The 21,353-nt window shown below is 37.8% G+C and overlaps 1 protein-coding gene across 7 annotated transcripts in view; it reads left to right on the top strand.

Annotated features, from left to right (window-relative positions):
• Window positions 1-19,685, top strand: part of lrp1bb (low density lipoprotein receptor-related protein 1Bb) — a 254,702-nt gene extending 235,017 nt beyond the window's left edge. For 5 of the 7 annotated variants that reach the window (XM_069698696.1, XM_069698693.1, XM_069698690.1 and 2 more), the window contains 13 exons: window positions 1,011-1,127; window positions 1,383-1,556; window positions 3,776-3,901; window positions 4,230-4,394; window positions 8,935-9,096; window positions 9,651-9,825; window positions 10,195-10,299; window positions 12,829-12,942; window positions 15,112-15,188; window positions 15,838-15,928; window positions 16,269-16,419; window positions 17,539-17,613; window positions 18,479-19,685. In XM_069698696.1, coding sequence (XP_069554797.1) covers window positions 1,011-1,127; window positions 1,383-1,556; window positions 3,776-3,901; window positions 4,230-4,394; window positions 8,935-9,096; window positions 9,651-9,825; window positions 10,195-10,299; window positions 12,829-12,942; window positions 15,112-15,188; window positions 15,838-15,928; window positions 16,269-16,419; window positions 17,539-17,613; window positions 18,479-18,619 — 1,673 coding nt within the window. In that variant the 3' untranslated portion in view covers window positions 18,620-19,685. The remainder of the gene's footprint in view (window positions 1-1,010; window positions 1,128-1,382; window positions 1,557-3,775; window positions 3,902-4,229; window positions 4,395-8,934; window positions 9,097-9,650; window positions 9,826-10,194; window positions 10,300-12,828; window positions 12,943-15,111; window positions 15,189-15,837; window positions 15,929-16,268; window positions 16,420-17,538; window positions 17,614-18,478) is intronic. The other 2 variants (XM_069698695.1, XM_069698694.1) reach the window with 2 other exon arrangements.
• Window positions 19,686-21,353: the final 1,668 nt, after the last annotated feature.

Genomic DNA, 21,353 nt, shown 5'->3' with positions numbered 1-21,353 from the left:
CATTTATGTCTACATCTGCCAACAGTCTTCCTCTTCCTCTTCCTTTGCCGGTTAGGAGTATTAAAGTAGTATAAAATTCAGTCTAGTTAGATGTAAACAATTATTCTCTACAAAGACAGTATATGAAAAAACATGTGTCTTTGTAATAATTAACTGTCTCTGAATATATATATATATAGGATAGATATAGATATTGACTTGGCTAACTACGTAATTAGATAATATAATACAATACTTTATCCAGAGGAGTAATTTTACTAGATTATTAGTTGTAGTGCTTCATGGTACCCACAGAAACAAACATAATTTGTATGTGTTATGATGCAGAGGGTGTTGTTAAAATGTGGTAAATATGCATGTTTTATACATACTACATGCCCATTATTATATCCTACACAGCTATTACAGTCACACTACCCTGTTAGTGTGTGTAAGTCTCAAGTATGAGCTTTAATATGGCAGCTAAAGATGTACAAAACAGCACGAAGAGAATTTACGAGCAAAGCGTACTTTACAGGCACTAGGAATGTGTTGGAGCGTCTACAGGGAGACACTTAGTGCTGATCTAGTTTTGAAGAGCTGCTTTGGCCTCCTTTAATTCAAGGGACCCATGCTCTGTCTTGGTCACAGACAGAGAGAGGAATTTATCATCAGTAGAAAAACGCAAACCTATTTAAATGCCACCGCCAGGTGTTCAATTATCTAGTCTATCTAGTCAGACTTTTGGGAGAAAGTAAAAGTGAGTCAACGCTCTGAACATGCACTGTGGGTGTGCCTGAACACTACCTTCAAAAGTGCAGAGCACAGATATGATATTTTCAGCACGGACTGTTGAATGTAAACAGTTAAAAGGATATAGAAACTAAAGAATAACTGCCTTCTTAATCTTGTTGATCTGCTGCATAAAGCATAACTGTCCTGACCTTTAGGTCTCCAGCATTGAGAGATTCCACAATGATCCCTGTGTAATTTGTCAGGAAAATAAATATCTTACCTTCATCCTCCCACAGGGCTGGCCATTGATTACTTCAACCAACGTATTTACTGGGCTGATCCCGAGCTCTCGCAGATAGGGAGCATGAGATTGGATGGCTCGGACCCTCTGGTGGCAATCAGTGACAGAAACGGTAAACCCAAATGGAAAACAAAGTGCAACTTATTTATTTTCAGTATGCACTGCACTGTCCTCAACTTTTTATCAAATAATTGCAACAGTAGCCAAATATTGTTTGTGTTTCGGAGGGCTAAACTTCTAAACACTGTGATCAGTCTGCCTACACAACACGTTCTCCGTCCTTCCACATCCTTCCACTCTCATCATCATACGGCTGCAACTATAAGAGGGTGCTTGATGTTTTTTTTTTTCTCTGCTTGATCTTTAGGAATCTCCCAACCATACAGAATTGATATATTTGAGGACTACATCTATGGGACTGGTCTAAAACATGAGGTCTTCAGGATTCACAAGTATGGCAAACAGTCTGTGGAATTTCTCAGTTTGGGGGTGGAGAAGCCCACTAATGTTTTCATCTCCCACCGTTACAAACAGCAAGATGGTAAGTTGTCTTGATAATCAGAAGTTGTGCTACATGCAAGTCATTCCTTTTGAGGAAACGAGAAACAGAAAGGAATCATATATAGATTTTTAAATTAGGATCATTTTTATTTCACTGATTTATTTGTCATTCATTTTCAAGTGTATTCATGGTTCCAGTTTAACTTGTTATTGTTTTGGAAATAATATTTTCGATGCCATTTTTAGATTCTATGTAGCATTTTTTTCAAAAATGTTTCTTCTTTTAAAGACGGATGATGAATTTGCACACTATACACACAAAACACCCCCCCCCCACACACACACACACACACGCTATTTATCAGACAATTTGTGAAACAGGCACAAATATTAAATGTAAGTCAAATTTAACCTTAGCAACTAACCACTTGTTAGACTTACCTTGAGGTCAACCACAGATATCACACATAATGCAGCAGTAGTCCATTCAGTAAAAAGAACCAGTAATAATACTGAATCATTTTCTGTTTTTCTGATAATCAGCCAAAGAATACCATGGTACATTATACACACGTATCTGGAAACTCCTTACCCTGTGTGCATTACACACATGTACAACGTTCATGTGGAGAGAGTTTGTACAACAGTTGTTAGAATCGGATGAGTTTTGTAAAGGTTTCATTTACTGAATTTAGTCAGTGTGTTTTTGTGGAGGATGTCAACAGCAACACAGAATGAAGATGTAGGATAAGGTATTCGTATACCCTTGTTTTTGTTATGGTTGTTCTCTTACAATACTATTGTTATTGGTAATAACACTGGCTCTTAAAAATATAAAATTGAAACCTTTAAAAAAGAAAAGAAATCAGTTACGTGGTTAAAGATTTTAGGTAAGACAAATTGTAAAGAGGGACATGGTGGGCCAGAACAAACACTCAAACAACACTTAGAGTAGTTTTATCCATGTGTAGTGTAGCTCACAACATGATCCACTATTAAATGTTGCGCACATACATAATCGTTAAGATGTATAGTTGAATGATTAGTGATAAACAGTCTGTCCTCATATTACTATCATAAAAAATTGGACTTACAATTTAAATTCAATGAATGATATTGGATATAGATTGCCTAGTATATATTTATATTATGCCTATTATACCCACTTTGAATAAACAGCATATGCTCTGTCAAAGCAATTGATTGAAGCTCAATCGAAGACATGATGCTGTTTCAGTCATGCAACATAAAAAGAAGTCCATCTGTTTTTCTGAGACACAGCCAATCAATAGCACCATGACCGTCCTCTAACTTTCTTCATGCGGTAAACCCAATGTCAGTTATTTGTTACATTTCTGGTGTTAATGGTTAGAGAGCATCAGACAGTTCAGTCTAGGTCAGTTTTTCACTTACAGGGTAGTTGTTCTGTTCCCCAGAGACTCATTAGGCCGGCCGTGTGGTGTGCAGTGTGAAGTCTGCAGGCAGAAGATGCGCTCAGCTAGCAAAAAGCTATAACATGAAGGCTTGATATCTTCAGCAAAACTTCGAACGACCATTTAGATTTTCTCTGTGAAGATTATCTTTCATCTTCATCCTCAGAAATCTGAGCATCAATTATGATTTAATATATACTGTATTATATGTAGACATATAATACAGTATACAGCATACGTAGAATGCAACTGTTGTGACTTGTTAGAGACATAAAGAGAGAAGATATAGTTGTATCATTTCATTCAAACTCTCACTTTACCTCTGGATCAATTTACTGGCACTTTGCCCACAGTTGAATCAAATTCAAACATTAACTTTAAAGAAGTGATTGCCTTTTTCATTTCTTACGAATGGTGATTGTCAGTGCTGAACCTAAAAAAATCCAGCCTGTGGAAGTGTTGTTAATTTTGATTCATTCAGACTAGGTTAACGTTATTTTGTCTATCCGCTGTAGGCAACATCAATAAGAGCACTTCAAAAAGCCACTAATCAATTAGACAACGGCAAATCCCAACCACGTTCCACAATCGTTGATTATTCAATCTGAAGATGCACGTGAAGTAATTCATACGCTTTAGCTCTGTGCCTCGCTGGGCTACAAGAAAATAACACTCTTCAAAACAGAAATTAAAACACTTGAAATAAATCACTTTACTCTTAGAAAGAACAGCCACACTTTTCACAAAGAAGTATTTTTCAGAGCTGGCCAAATTTACAGATTATCTTCTTGGCTCCTTCAATGTTTTTGTTTTTCTTTCTCCACAGCATCTAATCCATGCTTGAGAATGTCTTGTGATTTCTTGTGTCTACTCAACCCGACGGGTGCCAGATGTACCTGTCCAGAGGGGAAGGTGCTGGTCAATGGCACCTGTAGTGATGTCAACATCTTGGGTAGGACGGTTGTTGTGTCTTCAGTGATACCACATGATTAAAGCAGCATCTTTAATCATTGAAACAACAGCTCACTAATGATAATGAGAAACAGTTTTCACACTTAACATTTGAAGAGTACTGAATACAACACCAAATTATATTTGTGCTAACTTTCATAGCTATTCATAAATGCACTAAAACACCTTTGCCAAGACACAAGTCTACTTCAGGTTCACACCTCTGTGGCTGTTGCTGTCAGACATTAGCTGCATAACACTGTAGGATGTGATGTGACTTCTGCACAGTGCAGCGCAGTAAGTGATATGGGGCTTTTGATGTTGTGAAGGTGAACTTTGCCGCCCTCCCTGTGAGAATGGAGGCCGTTGTTTAGCCAATGAGAAAGGAGACTGGAGATGCTATTGCTGGCCTGACTTTTCAGGGGAGCGCTGTGAGGTCAACCACTGTACAGACTACTGCCTAAATGGAGGCACCTGCATGGGCTCACCACTCGGTAAGTCCACATAAAGATGCAGTGTCAACAATTATTTGCAGCATGACTCATACAAATGTTTCTCTTAATCCCGGCAGGGTCGCGGGCATCACAATATTTTTAAAATGTGTCTGTGACATTTACTGTATTTGTCAGTTACTTATCAATCCCCCCAAAAAATTATTGTGTTATTTATGACATTATCACCTCAGGAATCCAAGCATGTATGAATAGATGGTTCGAGATAGAACTAGAAGGACAATGAGAGGTGTGAAGGAAAGAAATGAAGAAAAGAAAATATAATTAAAGAAATTCTAAAAGTAAATATAAAAATATTAAAGTATTTCTAAAAGCAATTTTAATTAAAAGCAAGGTTGAAGAGGTCGGTTTCCAATGTACGTTTAAAAAGTTTCAACACTTTCGGCAGCTCTCAAATATCAACGTTCTTTCAAGTCATGCTCTCCTTTCATTATTTTATGGTTCGTGGAAAACCCAGGTCCTCCCAACAATTTAGGGAATGTATATGAATATGCTGAGACGTCAGCAATGGACTTGAAACAGGATGAACTACCCTATGAATATGCTATGATTGATTTAAAAGCCTGTATATCATCCTCCCATCATCGGAATTACCCATGTCATCTTTCAAGCAAATCCCGTGATGCAGAAAGTGTGGCTTGTGTTCCCACATCAATGTTTTATCATGGCAGAACCGTATTCAAGTAGTTTGAATTCATTAAATATGTATTTAACTGAATGACATCCAGTAAAGAAAATTAGAAGCCGAGCAATCTCTTCCAGTGTAAATGAGTCATAGGAGTTATGTCAACTATCAGGAAGATGAGAATGTGGTTTTGAGTATCCTTCACCCTCTACCACTGTATTTCAAAGGATAGAATAAAATCGGACTCTTGTTTGTTTTTTTCCTCTTGGTATTTGGGAAATGCGTGTTTTCATCTATTTTTTCAGACTCTATTTAGATTTTAAAACGGCTCTACATGACATGAAAACAAGCCAGGACTGCTGCTCATTAAATTAAATGAAGCCTGTCTATCAAGATAGCATGAGAATCATGGTATATGCTGTGGGATCATGCACGACTCCTACCGATGACAATCAGTCTTATTTTAAGCTTAGCCAAAATGCTACACTGGATGATGAATTGTCTCTGTATTTATTGCGGACAGCTGTGAGGAAAACAAGTGTTGTAAAACTGAATTTGTTGTGCTGCTGGGACCACAGTGCCTTTTTCTTCAGTAGAGCTTTTCCTGCACTGAGCACATGTCTAAAGCAAAAAGAACATGGTCTAAATGAGTGACCAAAGATAAGAGAGAGAGAGAGAGAGAGAGAGAGAGAGAGAGAGAGAGAGAGAGAGAGAGACATTATCCTATAATGGATTTCCCCAAAGCCCCTGCTTGGGTGATAAAAAAAAAAAATTAAAAAAAAATGGACTGAAAGCATCCTCACAATCAATTAGAGGCTGGACTTTTTCCAGTTTTGTCAATAAAAACAGCAGGTCTCGTTGAATTTCTGCTGTCGTGCCTTTGAGCAATTTACCAACACTTTAGGAACTTTTGGCAGTAAAACACACATTTAAACCACAGACAGCGTTGATTATATTCCTATATTTTTATGACATTAATGGCAACAAAAAGCTCTTTATACTCTGTGAGATTATGAAACAGAAACAAAATGCATGAAAGTAAATATATTCATTGTTCACAAGAGGATCTGCCCTTACTACCATTTTGCCAGAGTTATTGTGCCCATGGTAAGATTCATGGGTTATAATTATCCAAACATCTGTGTGCATCATTCCAGAGTTGTTGTCCTCATCTGACTTCATACCTACGCAGCTTTTCATTGAAGGGAGCAGTGAGCATACTTTCACCATAACTTTTCTTTTGCATGTATCCTAATTACATTTTTGTATTTTCATGTATTTTATGTCATATTTCTTCTCTGTTAGAGTATTACTCTTATAATATAAATAATCTACAATTATTTAGAAATAGCCATTTTAAAAGAAAACCAAATTATCCTCTTGCATGTATCCCTGTGGCATTTTAATCTGCACATCATAATTTTACAGTGTTACTAAATATGACAGTAGTGAATTCCCACCTCCACAGACTGATTCTGAATGAAGAGGTTACAGTGAAAGGTGAATGTATGCCTCACATCTAAAGTTTAATATGCATTTCATAAATTTGCAATGTTCAGCGATCATTGATAAACCATTAGTTAGTATTGTTAACAACATTATAAATTGCTCATAAGTAATGACATTTTTCTAAGCCTTAAGCTTACTCCAACTTTAAAATGAAGCACCAACGTTCGCTTGAGTTTTACAGAAGATAAATCCAAGAGCTACGTACACAATACGCAGTTTATGGTTACACGGCAAGACAGAGCTTTGCTGTCTTTTCATGAAGCTTAAAACACCCAGCATTCACTGAGTTAACAGAGACGTGAATAGATGGAGAATCATTTCAAACCACGATTATTTCAGCCACAGAATTGTGGAGTGTGAAATTACCAAATGGTGTTGTGAGACCTACATGGTGAGACCTGTAACCATGGCAACTTGGTTGTCTGTTTTGCAAAAGGTTGTCAAGTGTTACATTTTCTGAGCACCTCTTAGACCTGTCTACTGGTCCTGCTCGTCCAGCAGGAAACTGTGCCCACATCATGGTGGGGACTGTACTGTTTGAAAGACAATATGCAGAGCTAATTTGAAATATTTTCACATTAATGGCTGCAAAGTGAGTGAGACACACTTACAGTTTGTGTGCCTTTGTACTTACTGATCTATTCCAGTCTATGAAGAAAAAAAATGTCCTGCCATCAGTACATTTATATTAACAGTGAATCAAAACCCTAAAAGTACAGTATGTAAATGGTGTTGTTCATAGTGATACATCCTGAGAGGATTATCGTCTGACTTTGTAGTTCCCCTCAGATTTATGGAGCGTTTCAGGTAGTGTTTTTTTTTTTTACTTTACTGTTGTGGTTCACACTCTGTGCACTGCTTTTCTAGCCGCAGCATGCAGCTGTTTTGAGTGATAAAGCTCTGATTAACCCCCGCATGTACTACCAGCCCAGTGCCAAACTGCACACAGACAAAGTCAGCAACTTGCTGGCAAACACAGTGGCAGAGGACACATAGCAGAAAAAAAAACTTGTTCACACAGAAATCACACATGACTGAATGTGATTTCACTGGATGGTTGTGTGGATTTAGACCAGTTCAGTTTTTCAGCTGTCAGTCATTCGAGTGTTGTAACCGATTCAGAAAATCAAATAATAAGATCCAAAAGAGTTTTCTTTCCTCTCAAATTTGTATATAGAAATGTATAAAACGCTGTTGAAGCTGCTTGCGATCGTTCAGACAACTGTTTTGGAGGCTTCTCGAATGCCTCCCCGCTAGAAATATTTCAGACTTGTCTGACGAGGAAGAAAACTGGGGTCAGAATGAGAATACAGTGGAGGAATTATATGCATCTTGCATCCGGCCTTGGTACATCTTGGGATCCCCCGGATGGACCTGAAGGACATTATTGAGGAAAAAGGACACCTTAGCTATTCTCCATAGGTGCCAATCACCAGTCACCTTGACCCACGCATGAATATGTGTCTAGAAATGACAGGTGGAAGGATGGATCTTTGCTTTTCCTCTCACAAAACTTACGGATACTTTTTACTGCCTCTATTTACGGGTGTAATTTCCATACAGTTTAAATCTGAAGTGCAAGACTTTTACATATAAATTAATGTGCCTTACATTCAAGCCCTTGCCAACGAGTCCATACAATCCTGATTAATCCTATCACCGCCAGATAAATCTCTCCGTATTTCACAGGATATGACGTTTTTACATCTGTTGTCTGTTATGAAATCCCTTCACTGAATGCATTCTGGACATGCAGGGCCAGTACCACCAAAGACTTCCACTGGCCGAGCCGGCCAACTACCAGTTTAGTTGAACAGGGATTAAATAATAATCATGCCGCTCTTTTAGACTTTCCACATGTTATCAAACGGAATGGATCCGAGTTTGATAGACCCAAAACAATTTAGTTACCATTTTACTACTGCAACAGTGGCAAAAGAATAGTCTACTGCAGCTATGTTGATGGTGTTTTTGTAGTTACTGTCACTGGCAGAAGTGGAAGATAAAAGTTTTGCACTGCGGATTTAAGTTTTTACAAAATCTTTTAGTTTTTCAATACAGCTGCATCACAGATTTTTTTGCAAGCATTGCTCAAAGAGGAAGTGCATTCAGTGGTGTCTATTTTCATCCATAAGCAAGACAATGTATGTGAGAGAGACTCAAAGTAAACTTCCATCTTCATTGTAATGTAATAATATGTCGCCCAGTGCCACATTGTACACACTGATGTGTTTTTAATAACTTTTGAACAACAATGGTGGCCTACGGCACAGTTGAATATACTATGTAAGACTCTGTCGACACATACAGTACTTGTGGTCAGGATCAATGCATTGTTGGTTTTGGTCTTCTTTGCTCTTTAATCTTTCCTTTTCTTATTTTGTTCAGGAAAGCCTACATGCCGCTGCCCTGTTGGATTTTCAGGGCCTTTTTGCGAGAAAAGGATTTGTGACAATTACTGTTTAAATGGGGGAACATGTGACGTCACTCAGGGGAACCAGCCAGTGTGCCGCTGTATGGCGGAATATACTGGGGACCGATGTCTTTACCGTGAGTCCTGCAGCCGTTACTTGGCGGCAGAAAACACACAAATATGATCATTATCGCTCGCTTTGCCCTCACATGATTGACATAAGCATGCAATCACAGAAAAGCCTTGATTTGAATTCATTTATGCTGCATTAAATCCATAGAACAAAGCCTCTTAAAGTGCACACACTGAATGAAGAACAAAAGCAATCCCCTAAAGTGTTTTCTTTCCACAAACACCCCATTTGCCTCTATTTGCAGATAAACAAAATCAAAATACTACCATCAAACAACCTTTGGGTGTTTCTGTACCGGAGTGATAATGTATTTTCTTTTGCAGTGCTTTGACATAATGGGTTGTGGGAAAACAATTTCAGCTGCACATCATTAGTATTTTCCTACTGTTGCTTTCCCAAAGGGGTAATATGTTTTCATCTGTGGCTAAGATGTCATTTGATGTGGATAATTAAGTCCCATTAAAGCCCTGTACAATTCTAATCAAACCAGCTTAAACTGTGTTCCCAGTTTCTCATTATACACTATCCTCTGTCTTCATCTCTGTGACTGTGGAACAGACATATGTCATCACTACTGTGTCAACTCAAAGGCCTGCACGCTATCCAGCAGCGGCTACGTGGAGTGCGTGTGTCCCACCAGGTTCGAGGGAAACAAGTGCGAGGTGGACAAGTGTCTTCGATGCCACGGAGCTCCGTGCCTCATTAACGAGGAGACGGGAGATGTGGTTTGCAAGTGGGTGCTGCATATCCGCTCTCCGTTCCTTCACATCATCCCTTTTGCTATAATGCTTCATATTTCCTGTTTATTCACAGCAAAGCATTAGTGATATAGTGTCAGTTCAGGTCTCTGCTTCTGGCTGGATGAATTGATTTAAAAAAATAAATAAAAAATGTATTAGGCCACACAGCCTAAAGCAATTTAGATTTTGGTCATGTCAGCGAGTTCAGAAGCCAGGAGAACTCTCCCTCTTTACATGAATTAAGCATATGTTTCACAAAACCACCATTGAGGTTGTTTTTTTTTCTTTTCTTTTCTTTTTGCGTCATGTAAAAGTATAGTTTTCTGTTTGTAACTAGAATCTATTATTTCTTCACCCTCCAGCTGCACAAATGGCAGAATAGCACCGAGCTGTCAGCTGTGTGACGGATATTGCTACAATGGAGGCACCTGTCACCTGGACCCTGACACCAACCTGCCTTTCTGTCAGTAAGTCACTGCTTAATGGGCGAATGCGGGGGTGGGGGGGAAACCTAAATATTCTCCACTATTATTCACTCTCACACTACTCTCTCCATTCATATGCTGGCTCTGTGCCCCAGAAAGCCTGGCTTTAAAAGCAGAACTGAAAGTCATCACGGGGTCCCGTTTCTCTGCTTCAAGAACAAAACAAGATAGATGTCTTCCCCTGGAAAGAAATCCTTACATTGAGGGAAGGTTTGATGTCACTATGTGGAGACTAAGCAACAGCAGGGGGCTGAGTACCGGTACACCATCCTATGCTATGTGACACCTCACTGTGGCTTAAGGTTTTTAGGAAGATAAAAAATGGTTTCAAACTCCTTCAAAGCCTGCATATCACACTGTTCCTCCTTGCAGTTAAGAGCTAATGTCAGGCTATGTGATTCTCTTTAGGAGTAGGTTTTTAGAAGTTTTCTCTCAAAATGAAAAATCAGAGTTATGTGTGAGTAGCTGAACATGCCATGCTACTCAAAAACTTGTATCAGACAAAAGCTTGACAGGCACACATGAAGGGATCATTCTCAAAGGGCTGCCAATAAATTAATAGCTCCTCTGCTCTAATCACATGCACTGCTGTGCTAAAAAAAAAAAAAAAAAAAAAAATCTGTCCAAGGAGGAAATTGGAAATCCCTTTGAAAAGCCAACTCTCTATTTTTTTTTTTTTTTTTTTAAATGCCCATTGTCCAGTGTAGTTAAATTGAAATGTACGGTCACCACTCACAAATTCCAGGGGATAGAATCGATTTCTATGCAAATGACTCCATCTTATTCAATGAGGTTAACAGGTCCTGATAATGCGGTTTATTATTTGGTGCAAAGACCAGAGATTATGTGAGATGATGGATATGTCGGAGTCAAGAAATCATAATGTTTGACCTTAATACTCTGAGTAAATGTATATTTCAAAAATACTTCCCAAAGCAAAACCCTTGCAGGGTAAAACTGCTTCAATTGTCATTATAATTCTTGCATTGGTCACCTAAATAACAGGTTCGAGCGATTTTAGAAATATTATACCTCAGCACTGCAGGGAAGCATTGAAATATTCTTCTTGAAAAGCCCTAATATAATATTGTTGTTTTTTTTTTTCTTTGCAGCCCACAAAATGTGTTACTTCAGCAATTGTGTTGGCCAGTTAGATAAGTGAACTTCATCAGTAAGATGAAAACTAACACAGTATATTTGTAAGCATTAGTTTCCTTAGCTGACTTTGGACTGAATGTGCATGATATCAGGGGTATGTGTTCTTGATGTAACACAATGACACTTAGACTCTTTCTGCAATTCAATCTCTAAATAATATTCAGACAAACTAAGTGAGGTTTATGGTATCCGGGAGAGTTCAGGTTAACTAGGTCCTATATTCTCAAATGAAATGACATAATTGAGTTTTATTGTTAGAGTCAGTGGTTAGTTAGAGCCACAGCTGTCCAGATGCAAAGGATTTTGCTCACTTGATTACTGTATTGATCATTTCTCTGTAAAGTCGACACAAAGCAGGATGTTTTTGCTCACATTTTTAACTAGATACTGTACATTTAGTATTACTATATGTTTTGTTGTACAGGTTTACTATTCTAGCAAGTCACTAAATGTTTAACTAGTGGTTGCAAAACTCCATCATAATCACAGATACATCCTACAGCGTTTGCGCCCCTCCGTCCTGCTGTTATTAGAAATGAATGAGCTGACCACGGCTGTTCGACTCGTTCATGAACTTGACTCTCCTGGCAAGCTTTAACATTTAGGGCTTATAAAAAACATTAATAACAAATACAAATAAAAAAAGATACTGGATTATTTAGTATTTAAAAAAAACTACTCTCTTAGTAAAAGCATGAAGTGAGTCAAATTAAACTTTTCCCTTTGGCTGTGTATTAACACACGTTTTATTTATTCTCCAAACACTTGTGGTTGTGGTTGTCGATCAATTTAAGTACAAGGCATTAAAAGACAACATTATAGTATGTCTGCATTTTGTGTTTCTCTGTATAGCATGTGACATTTACTGCACAGAAACTTTTTAAATGCACATGTATGGTTGTATTTTTAGAACATAAAATGCATTCTGATATTTTGAACATATTAGCCACCTCTAACTATTTGAAGTTGAGATGAAATAGAAGTATCTTATGTTGTTCTGATTTGTTTGTGAATCTATTGAGCACAATTTCTTGCTATTATTCTTGTTATTAAAATCACTTATTTTATTTCTATATAGAATATACACATTAGAGGTGACATCACTGTAACAGATTGTTCCTTTGCAGATACCCCCCCCTCTCCCCTCACCTGGTGAGCAGTGAAGTTGATTTGTGTTCATATGATTTATTTTGCTAATTTGCTTGATGCAGACACAACATTGACTGACTCCATCTTGTAACTGAAGCTGCGAAAAGGGTGTAGTGTGTCAGTCTCCATTCATCAAGGCAGCCGACAGTTCAACTATACACGTTCTCTGGGCCCTTTTATCACTCCCAACACAATGTTTTGCAGCTGCACGTCAGGGTTCAAGAACCAACGTTGTGATGAGCTGGCCAACCCCTGCGATTACTTCTGTCAGAATGAGGGGATGTGCACATTAACAGCTCTTAACAAACCACGCTGCAAGTAGGTCCCTCTCACCTCTCCAGCTGTATTCAGAGCCCCACTCACCCCCTTTGTACACACCCCCACTCCATCTGGCTCCATCTCAGCCTCCGTCCAGTACATGGACTCTTTGTCACAGTGCCTCCTTGTAGCAACTTATCATGTAATACATGCTGGAAAAAGTAATGACTCATACAAGTACCGGTAGGTGGAAAATACTAGACTGAAAGATAGTGTAATGACATTAGACATTACATACTGTACATCTGGTATTATTATTTTACTCGATTATGCTCATGGCCAGATTTCTTTTTAGGGTGATTTCTTTCATTTAAACGTTTTTAACCATTTAGTTGTGTTACTGGTGGACTTCAGTCAACGGTAAATAGTGGCTGGTTACAGTTCTGCCCTGTGACCTTTGCTTTTTCACATCTGTTCTTTGCATTTAAATATTTGGAATTTTGTAATAACTCTGACTTTAAGTAAAGTTACTTAATACTATAAGATGACTTTATTAACTGTCATTTAGTAACTTTTACTACTTTGTATTGTTATTGTTTTTTATGTATGACATTTTGAGAAATATGTTTTTTTTCTGTAGCTAATACAAAATCCAAAACTTCCTAGGAACGGCTAATATCCTGTCAACTTCATAGTGACAATGCCATTTTAACCCTTGTGTTGTCCTCGGGTCAAAATGACCTGCAGCTGTGTTCAACCAAGTTCTATTTTATTTCTATATTTTTATATTTTTTGGGGGGATCATTGGTCATCATTCTTTAAAGAAACCCTCGCAGCCTCCTTGTCACCAATGATCCCAAAAAATATGAAAATAAAATAGAACTTGGTTGAACACAGCTGCGGGTCATTTTGACCCAAGGACAACAGGAGGGTTAAGAAATATTTCATTTAAATCCTGCCCATAAAACTAGAGTGTAATTGTTAATCTTCTGTTTTTTAACGAATGAATGAAACACGATATAAATTATTAAATAGTGAGTTTTAAAGATGTTGGTAGGGGGATTTCGTTACACAATACGTTATATAATACAAACAATTGTATTCCCCAAAATATTGGACCTCAAATTATTTTTGTTGTGAGGGATAAGGCTAGCAGCAGCTGCAGTTCAGATGTTTCTTATTTGTTCCTATTAAACGAACATCCTTTACTTTGAGCTTTGACTATGTTGACTTCACTTGTCAGCAGGTTTTAGCTGATGTGGCTCTTATTACATTATAAGTTGCTGCATGATTCTGCTCCTTTGTGGCCCCTTACTGCCACCCATTCACCCATCTCATGCAGTCGTCACCCTGCACACAGGAACCGAGGGGAAATTAAAAACATGACACTGTCTATGTGATGTGGGCATCAGTCTGTGCATTTGCAACCTGTGCATGATGGCAAGCTAAATATGTCCGTTATCGACTGGTCATTACGTATGCGTCTTAATTTACCGGCCCGAACATCATCATCACGAGTTGGTGTTTAACTTCAATGTCTTTAACACAGATTAATAGTATTCCTTCATTCTTGGGAGTATTTTCTTGGTTTATGCTTCCCGAAGGAGCTGAAACTCCACAATGCCCCCAATTTTCCATTAAAATTCATGTCATTGTGACATTTCATCCTACAAAGGCGTGATTCATTTCTCGTATGTATGGGGCTGCATTCTTATTTTTGATAGCCTGATGTTCTGATTCTGAGAGTGCATGTAATTTAAAATAATTTCATTCTGTCATCACCTTGCCGCACACACCAGATCACTCATGCTTTACAGACCCATCTGCGTCAGTCGTGTGAAATTAGATATCACCTCTTCTAACAAGGGTCATACATCACGCCCATCGGATCCCATTGGAACTCAAATGAGATGACGACTTGTTGTCCCGCTGTCATCCTTTTATTTTATTTTTTTATGTTTTACACACTCAATATTCCACATGTAAATTCACACTCTCTCTGTTTATGGACGCAACATGTATGTACATAGTGCTCTCTCTCTCCAGGTGGTCTTCTGTTTGTGTTGGATCAAAGCACTTCATGGCAAGATTGAATCATAATGTGTTGTATATGTGAGCCACAGTCACATCATGCCGTTGTTCATTTTGCAAAGGTGTTTTCTCAGTAGTCTGCCTCCTACAAAAAGTATGCTAATGATTGTTTATTTATACTGTCTTGACCTCCTTCAGATGCTCAGCCAACTGGGCAGGAACACAGTGTGAGAGACCCGCCCCAAAAAGCAGCAGATCAGACAATACGAGCGGAGGTGAGAACTTCAAGAAGCCTTATTATAAAACCTTCTGATTTCCTCTATGAATAAATGTATATAACGTGTCACTTATGCATCGCCCACAGTCCATTTCAGTAGAATGCAGACAGACATCTGTTTTCCCACTTTAATCATCCAGGGACTTTTACATTCAGCTTTATACTTGCTCCAACTCATGCACCACAGTTGGACTCGGTCCTGATTGACATCCTAAATAAAGAATAACTGAACTTCAGTCAACCTTGCCAATTTGCATTATTTGAACACAAAAGCCTTCACTCAGCAGATTTACCTCTCTTGAATTAGTGGAGCTGCTGATGCCAGCCCATGAAGGTTTAGTAATATGACTGTTCTGTCTTCATATACATTTTAGAAATACATTGAAACCTTCAAAGTAAAATCAGTAGAATGCAGATTTATGTTTGAGACTTCTTCTGGGACTTATTTTCTACGATTTTTTTTTTTTTAGGTGTTTAAAATTGTTGAAGTAATGCTGTGCAGCCCGGACAGTGTGTTCAGTAAAGGGTGTGAGAAAAGAAAACAAATGTTCTAAGGTGGCCTTTTTTTTTTTGGAGCCGTGGTCACTGTCTGAACTCATATCAGCTCTCTTTGATCATTTCCCATCTCATCTCTGTCTGTCCCCTAGGGAGCATAGCTATCATTGTGCCTCTGGTCCTGCTGGTAATCTTGATTGTGATGGTGGTAGCTGGTGTTTACATCTGCAGACGGAGACAAAGGTACGTAAATAAAGAAATATAAACAGATTAAAAAAAAAGAAGCTTCTAAGCCGCAACATATTTATCCAATTCAATCCTATACAGCTTTGAAGATGAATAGATATCTTTTCTTCGTATATAAAAGTTTGTTTGCTTATTTCAACATGTTGAGCAGAACATATGAAGTCTGCACCGAGCCTCTCGTTATTATTCAGCTTTTAGGTCTAAGCAGCAAATGTATGTACTCCAAGAATGGCAAGTAGTGTGATGTGAATTGTTGTGTGGAGTCATATGTACATACGTACAGCGTGTTGACCTGCGTGTTATGTGTCATGTTAATGATCGCTGGCTCCACACTCAGGGGGAAACGTGTGCAGAGGCAGCCTATGACAAACGGAGGGATAAACGTGGAGATCGGGAACCCATCATACAACATGTATGAAGTAGACCACGACAACCATGCTGATGCAGGCAGCCTGCTGCGACCCAACTTCACACTGGACCCTCACAAGGTGAGCGTGTTGAACTTGGCGTGTGATGTGTCCTTTTTAAACAAGCTACTTTTCCTGAGATATAGTTTAATGATGTAACAAGATAAAATGATGAAGCAGTGGGAAAAGTTTCTGGCAGTAACAAGAGAATATGCCATAATAGCTTGTTAAAACATGAAATTAAATTAACAAAAGAGAGCCTTTTCAAGTCGTAATGAGAATGAGCCAAACCAGTAAAAAGACCAAAATCAATGTTTTAGTTTGAGTTCGAAGAAAAAAAAATAATATTTGATTTAAAAATCAGTGAAGCACATTAATTGGGACTCCACAATACTTTTTCCAGAAATATGAATTGAACTTAACTAGCAGCATATGTATTTGAAATGGTGCATATTCATTTTTGGGAATCCATTTTAAACTCATATTTATGCTGCCATGTATGTTTATATCTTCTAAAGAGCCCTTGATAAATTCTACAGTGAGAAAATCTGATTTAACTGGCCTTGATTGGTGCCACTCCTTATTGCACTTACTAATTATTAGCCATGTTGCGGGAGCGACACTGTGTTGTCTTTAATTGCAGGATAGGACAAGTACACTAACCACCAATTCAAAACAAATTTCGAGCTTTTTGAAAATAATTTAGTGTTGTGTTCTTTGCCTTTGGTCCAATAGTTGTTATAATATGATATCTAGCATTGGGACACATCAAACGGAATTACGTTAGGCTTTGTAGAGATTTTGTAAAACCTGGCTAGTGTGCATGGAAATACAACTGCCATGAACCAAGAGGGTTTTCCATCTGGCTGCTGACATATTCTATTCCTAGCTCTCAACCCCACTTACAGCATATCAAATGAATAATAACACCTTCACGAATGTTGTTATCTAGCTCACCTGCTCGAGCTTCAAGCTTAATGCTCTTGCTTCTTGTGCTGCCAACTTTGACATCTGCTATTGTGAGTCCACTCTGGCTGTATTTTTACCCGTGCTGGTTTGAATCTAAACTAGCTACTTCACTTTCTCAGTGCTCTAACATTTTCTACTTCTTACATATCGTGCAGTTTTATTTTGATTTAAATCAAAGTCAACCTACCTGAATTTACTTGATAAACAGAGATGGTGCTTGTGTTGTTGCAGGGCTGGTGTGTAAAATCCAGTGATCCTCACACCTTGGGCATCAATTCTGTGCCCAAGGAGGTAATCCCTGGACAGGTGAATTTTACAAACTTTACTAAATGTTTGCCCTCAAGAAGAAAAACAATATTTTTATACTGACTGTAAGCAAGCAGTATGCGTTGTGCAGTTATATTGCAATCATTTTAAACAAGTCAGTATTGAAATATCATTAGAATTTCAGATCAAAATTTCACTGAACAAAATTTTTAAGAATTTAGATATAATAATGTGCTTGCATGATTTTACTTTAGTAAGAATTCCCTAATATGCATGAGTCATCTTTCTTTTTTCTGGGTGAAAATATTCTGATATTTTTACCACTCAGTCAAAACTTGGAATCAGTGAACTTTCCTCAAAGCTGCACTAATCAACTTTTTTTTTTTTATTTTAACTAACATTTTCTCAATTCTGCTCTCCCCTTATGTTCTATAAAGCATCTTGTTCTATTTGAGCTCATATTTTTGGTAGCCCATGATAGCTTGGAAACATTGTTGTTACCGGTTTCTTATAGATGTAGCAGGCAGCTGTTTTCAGCAAACAAAGTCTAATAAACAAGCTCTACCCAATCCGCCCAGCACCAAATAGTAACTAGCTGGTAAACAGGGTGGAGATTCAAATAAATCAAAGAAGTAGTGACGACCAAAACTGAGCAAAAAAGGAGAGCGGACATTGGACTTTCAATTATTTAAATGGTAGTTATCGTCTGATGGATTGGTAAACAGGCAACTGTTTACTCACAACTTTGTAAGATATCTGAGAATGTGTTTTCTACTGCACCCAAGTGGCCAAAAGAACAACAACAAATTAAAGCAGCTTTAGGACTCTCACTGTTGTAAAGTAAGTTTCTTATAACAATTATTCATTCTTTTTCTTACCTTTGTCTTCTTCCCTTTCTATCTAGCCCATAAACTACTCCAACCCGGTGTATGCAAAGATCTATATCGACGGGCAAAACTGCCGGAAGCCAGTCATCAGTATTGACGAGAGGAGAGAGCTACTCCCAAAGAAACTAGAGGGGACAATTCATGAAACCGCCGCATAGCCTAACTTTACACTTTTTACTTCTTTTTTTACCACAGTGTACAATGTATAATATGAAGGAGGAAACAAGATTTTTCTACTTCCTACGAGGCTATTAGGTTTTACTGGTTTAGCATCAGCATAACGTCCTTGTTGGTGTGCTGAAGATTTTTATTTTCCATTCACGGTTTGTTTTCTAATGTTCGTCAGAGACAAGTTATACAGCGCTATACTGTAAACTGTATGACATTGAAGTAAAGCTGCTGATTTGCAAAAACTTTATTAACACCATAAGCCACACTTGTGCACAGTTCAACCCTTAAAATGCAGTGGTAAAAATTGTACCCACATCTGTTTCTAGTTTAAGTGGAATAAGGACACTGTGTTGTGTTCATGTAGGGAATGAAGGATGGTTTGGCAAGGTTTTTCTGAACAAACGTCTCTATAGTAGAGAAGAGTTACGAAGGTTGTTTCCGAGGCTTTCCTCTTTTTTTTTAAAACATGTAATGAATGGACCACGTAGCTTCACAACTGAGCAGTGAGGCTTGATGTTTTTGAGGTGTTTTTTTTTTTCTTTCTGTACTCCACGAATCCACTGAAGACCATAATATCAACATGATGTTTTCTCACACACTATGTAATTCCACAAGTCTTGTGTCTTTTCCATTCCCACGACTTTCAAGCTCCATTCACCCTGTTTCACCAGTAATATGACACATGAACTTATCTTTTGGTGAAAGAGATTGAAGCCCACCCTGAATGTTCTCCGATCCGATTGCCAGATCCTGTACTGTACACTGAAAAGACAGATACTGAATACCATATTTTTCTAGGTCTCATATGTCGACAGATGGATAGAAGATGTAGAGAAAGAATAGATTTACCACAACTACAAAAATGGTTATTAAGAGTTATTATAAAAGACATCTGTTATTTCAGAAAAGGAAGATGATAAATATAAGAAATTTTATAATTTTGTATTTGATTTGTATGTTGTTTGGCTGCTTGTATTTTGAAGAAATGTATTAAATGTAAGTAATTTTTATATAAAATGTAAATGGATATTGAATAAAGGGGGCTTATTTCCACTTTGTGTCCTTTTCTTCAGCAAAAGCTTATCCTTCATAAAATATCAAACGGTAATACAAGTGCTCTCATCACAGGAAGTTGAGATAGGTATATTATAATTATACATTTTTTAATATTAAAGGAATTAGTGCATGCGTATTTATATCACCCTATTAAACCAGTGATCAAACTGGCAGAGTTGTTGCACATGGCCCCTGACCTGAGCAGTCAATCAGCCATGGGAGGTCTTATACCAGCTGCGCAGAGGAAGGTAGCTGATGAGAGATTATTGTTCTCCCTGTGCGAACGGGAAGGCCGGCACCATTCATTACCTGGAGGAGGGGGCACAGCGTCAGTACCACCTGCTGAATGACAATTCCGTCTCCTTTCACTTTACTTACAATGGCTGTCTCGCCACACATTTTACCTCCTTCCTCACCATAGCAACCAGAGGAGGTAGCAGCACTCCTGCCCGTTCTCCATCTATCTCTGCCATCGGCTGGATCTGCCAGAACACCACATTTTGATGATGGTACAAATAGATGCCACTGTTTCCAGCTTTCCCGGATTGCCCTCCACAGTAAACTGTTGTATCTGTCAGAAATCTGCTGTGATTAGACAGGTCAGTTCCAAAATAGAGTAATGAAAAGCGAAAGGTTCAGGGTTGATTATTTCATCGGCCAATATTAACTTCTGTATATTGTTTTGGGCAGAATTGTTTGAATCAACAAATACACCTTAAATCACAGAGACTATTTTTCAAAACATAAATTGACTTTTTTTTCCACATAAGAGCACTGTCTTTGGTAACATCATTCCAAGTCTCATTGAAAACATCAACTAGACACTTTATGAAAGAGTGCAAACGTAATGGATGGAGGAGGATACCACGTTTTTAATACTTTTTCTAAATTAGTGAAAAGTACTGAGGAATTGATTTGGTGTGGGGGGCTCTGCTGTAATTTTAGTCAAGCAATCTAATCCCATTACCTACTTTAAATGAGGTGTGATTTGTTGGTACTGATAACGATCTCTTATTTTGAACACCTAACAAGTTACATTTGTATGTCTTTTTTATTTTTTATTTATTTATTTATTTTTAAGAATATTGCCCCATAACACCAAAAGAGACTGTGGTCAGTAAAATTGGGAGAGTTGTCAACAGTGTATCCTGCCCACTTGAGGTTTTTTTCTGAGTTAAAAAGTTGTCCTGGATGCCTAATTACAGAATAGCTATTTTTATGACACTGGCATTTGGAGAATTTCAAGCATCTTCATTTAAAAGTAATTACATTTGTCAAAAATATCTTAAATATGTCTTTATAGCATGTGGTCCGAAATGTCCCCCCAAAAAAGTTGTCCATGTCCTCCAAATATAAACCCTCGTGCTATTGTATGTTCATGAAAACATCATAGTACAGTATGTTGTCCAAAATGTCTTTAATGTCTTGGTATACCATGGGGTCAAAATTGTAAAAAATATTGACAGAGTATACTATGTCGTCTAAAAACTCAAATATAATGTTATCCAAAATATCATTAAAATGTCATACTATAGTATGTCATCGAAAATGTAAAAAATGTCATACTATATAGCATGTTGTGCAAAAATTTATGAAAATTTCTTATGATAGCTTGTCGTCCACAATTTGATAAAAATGTCTTGAAATAACAAGTCATCCATAATT

This window comes from Brachyistius frenatus, unplaced genomic scaffold (genome assembly GCF_029030835.1).
Source record: "Brachyistius frenatus isolate BFR_SWC_R1_liver_20210118 unplaced genomic scaffold, ASM2903083v1 Contig_27, whole genome shotgun sequence".
Lineage (NCBI taxonomy): Eukaryota > Metazoa > Chordata > Actinopteri > Embiotocidae > Brachyistius > Brachyistius frenatus.
This window is presented reverse-complemented; position numbering and strand designations above follow the sequence as displayed.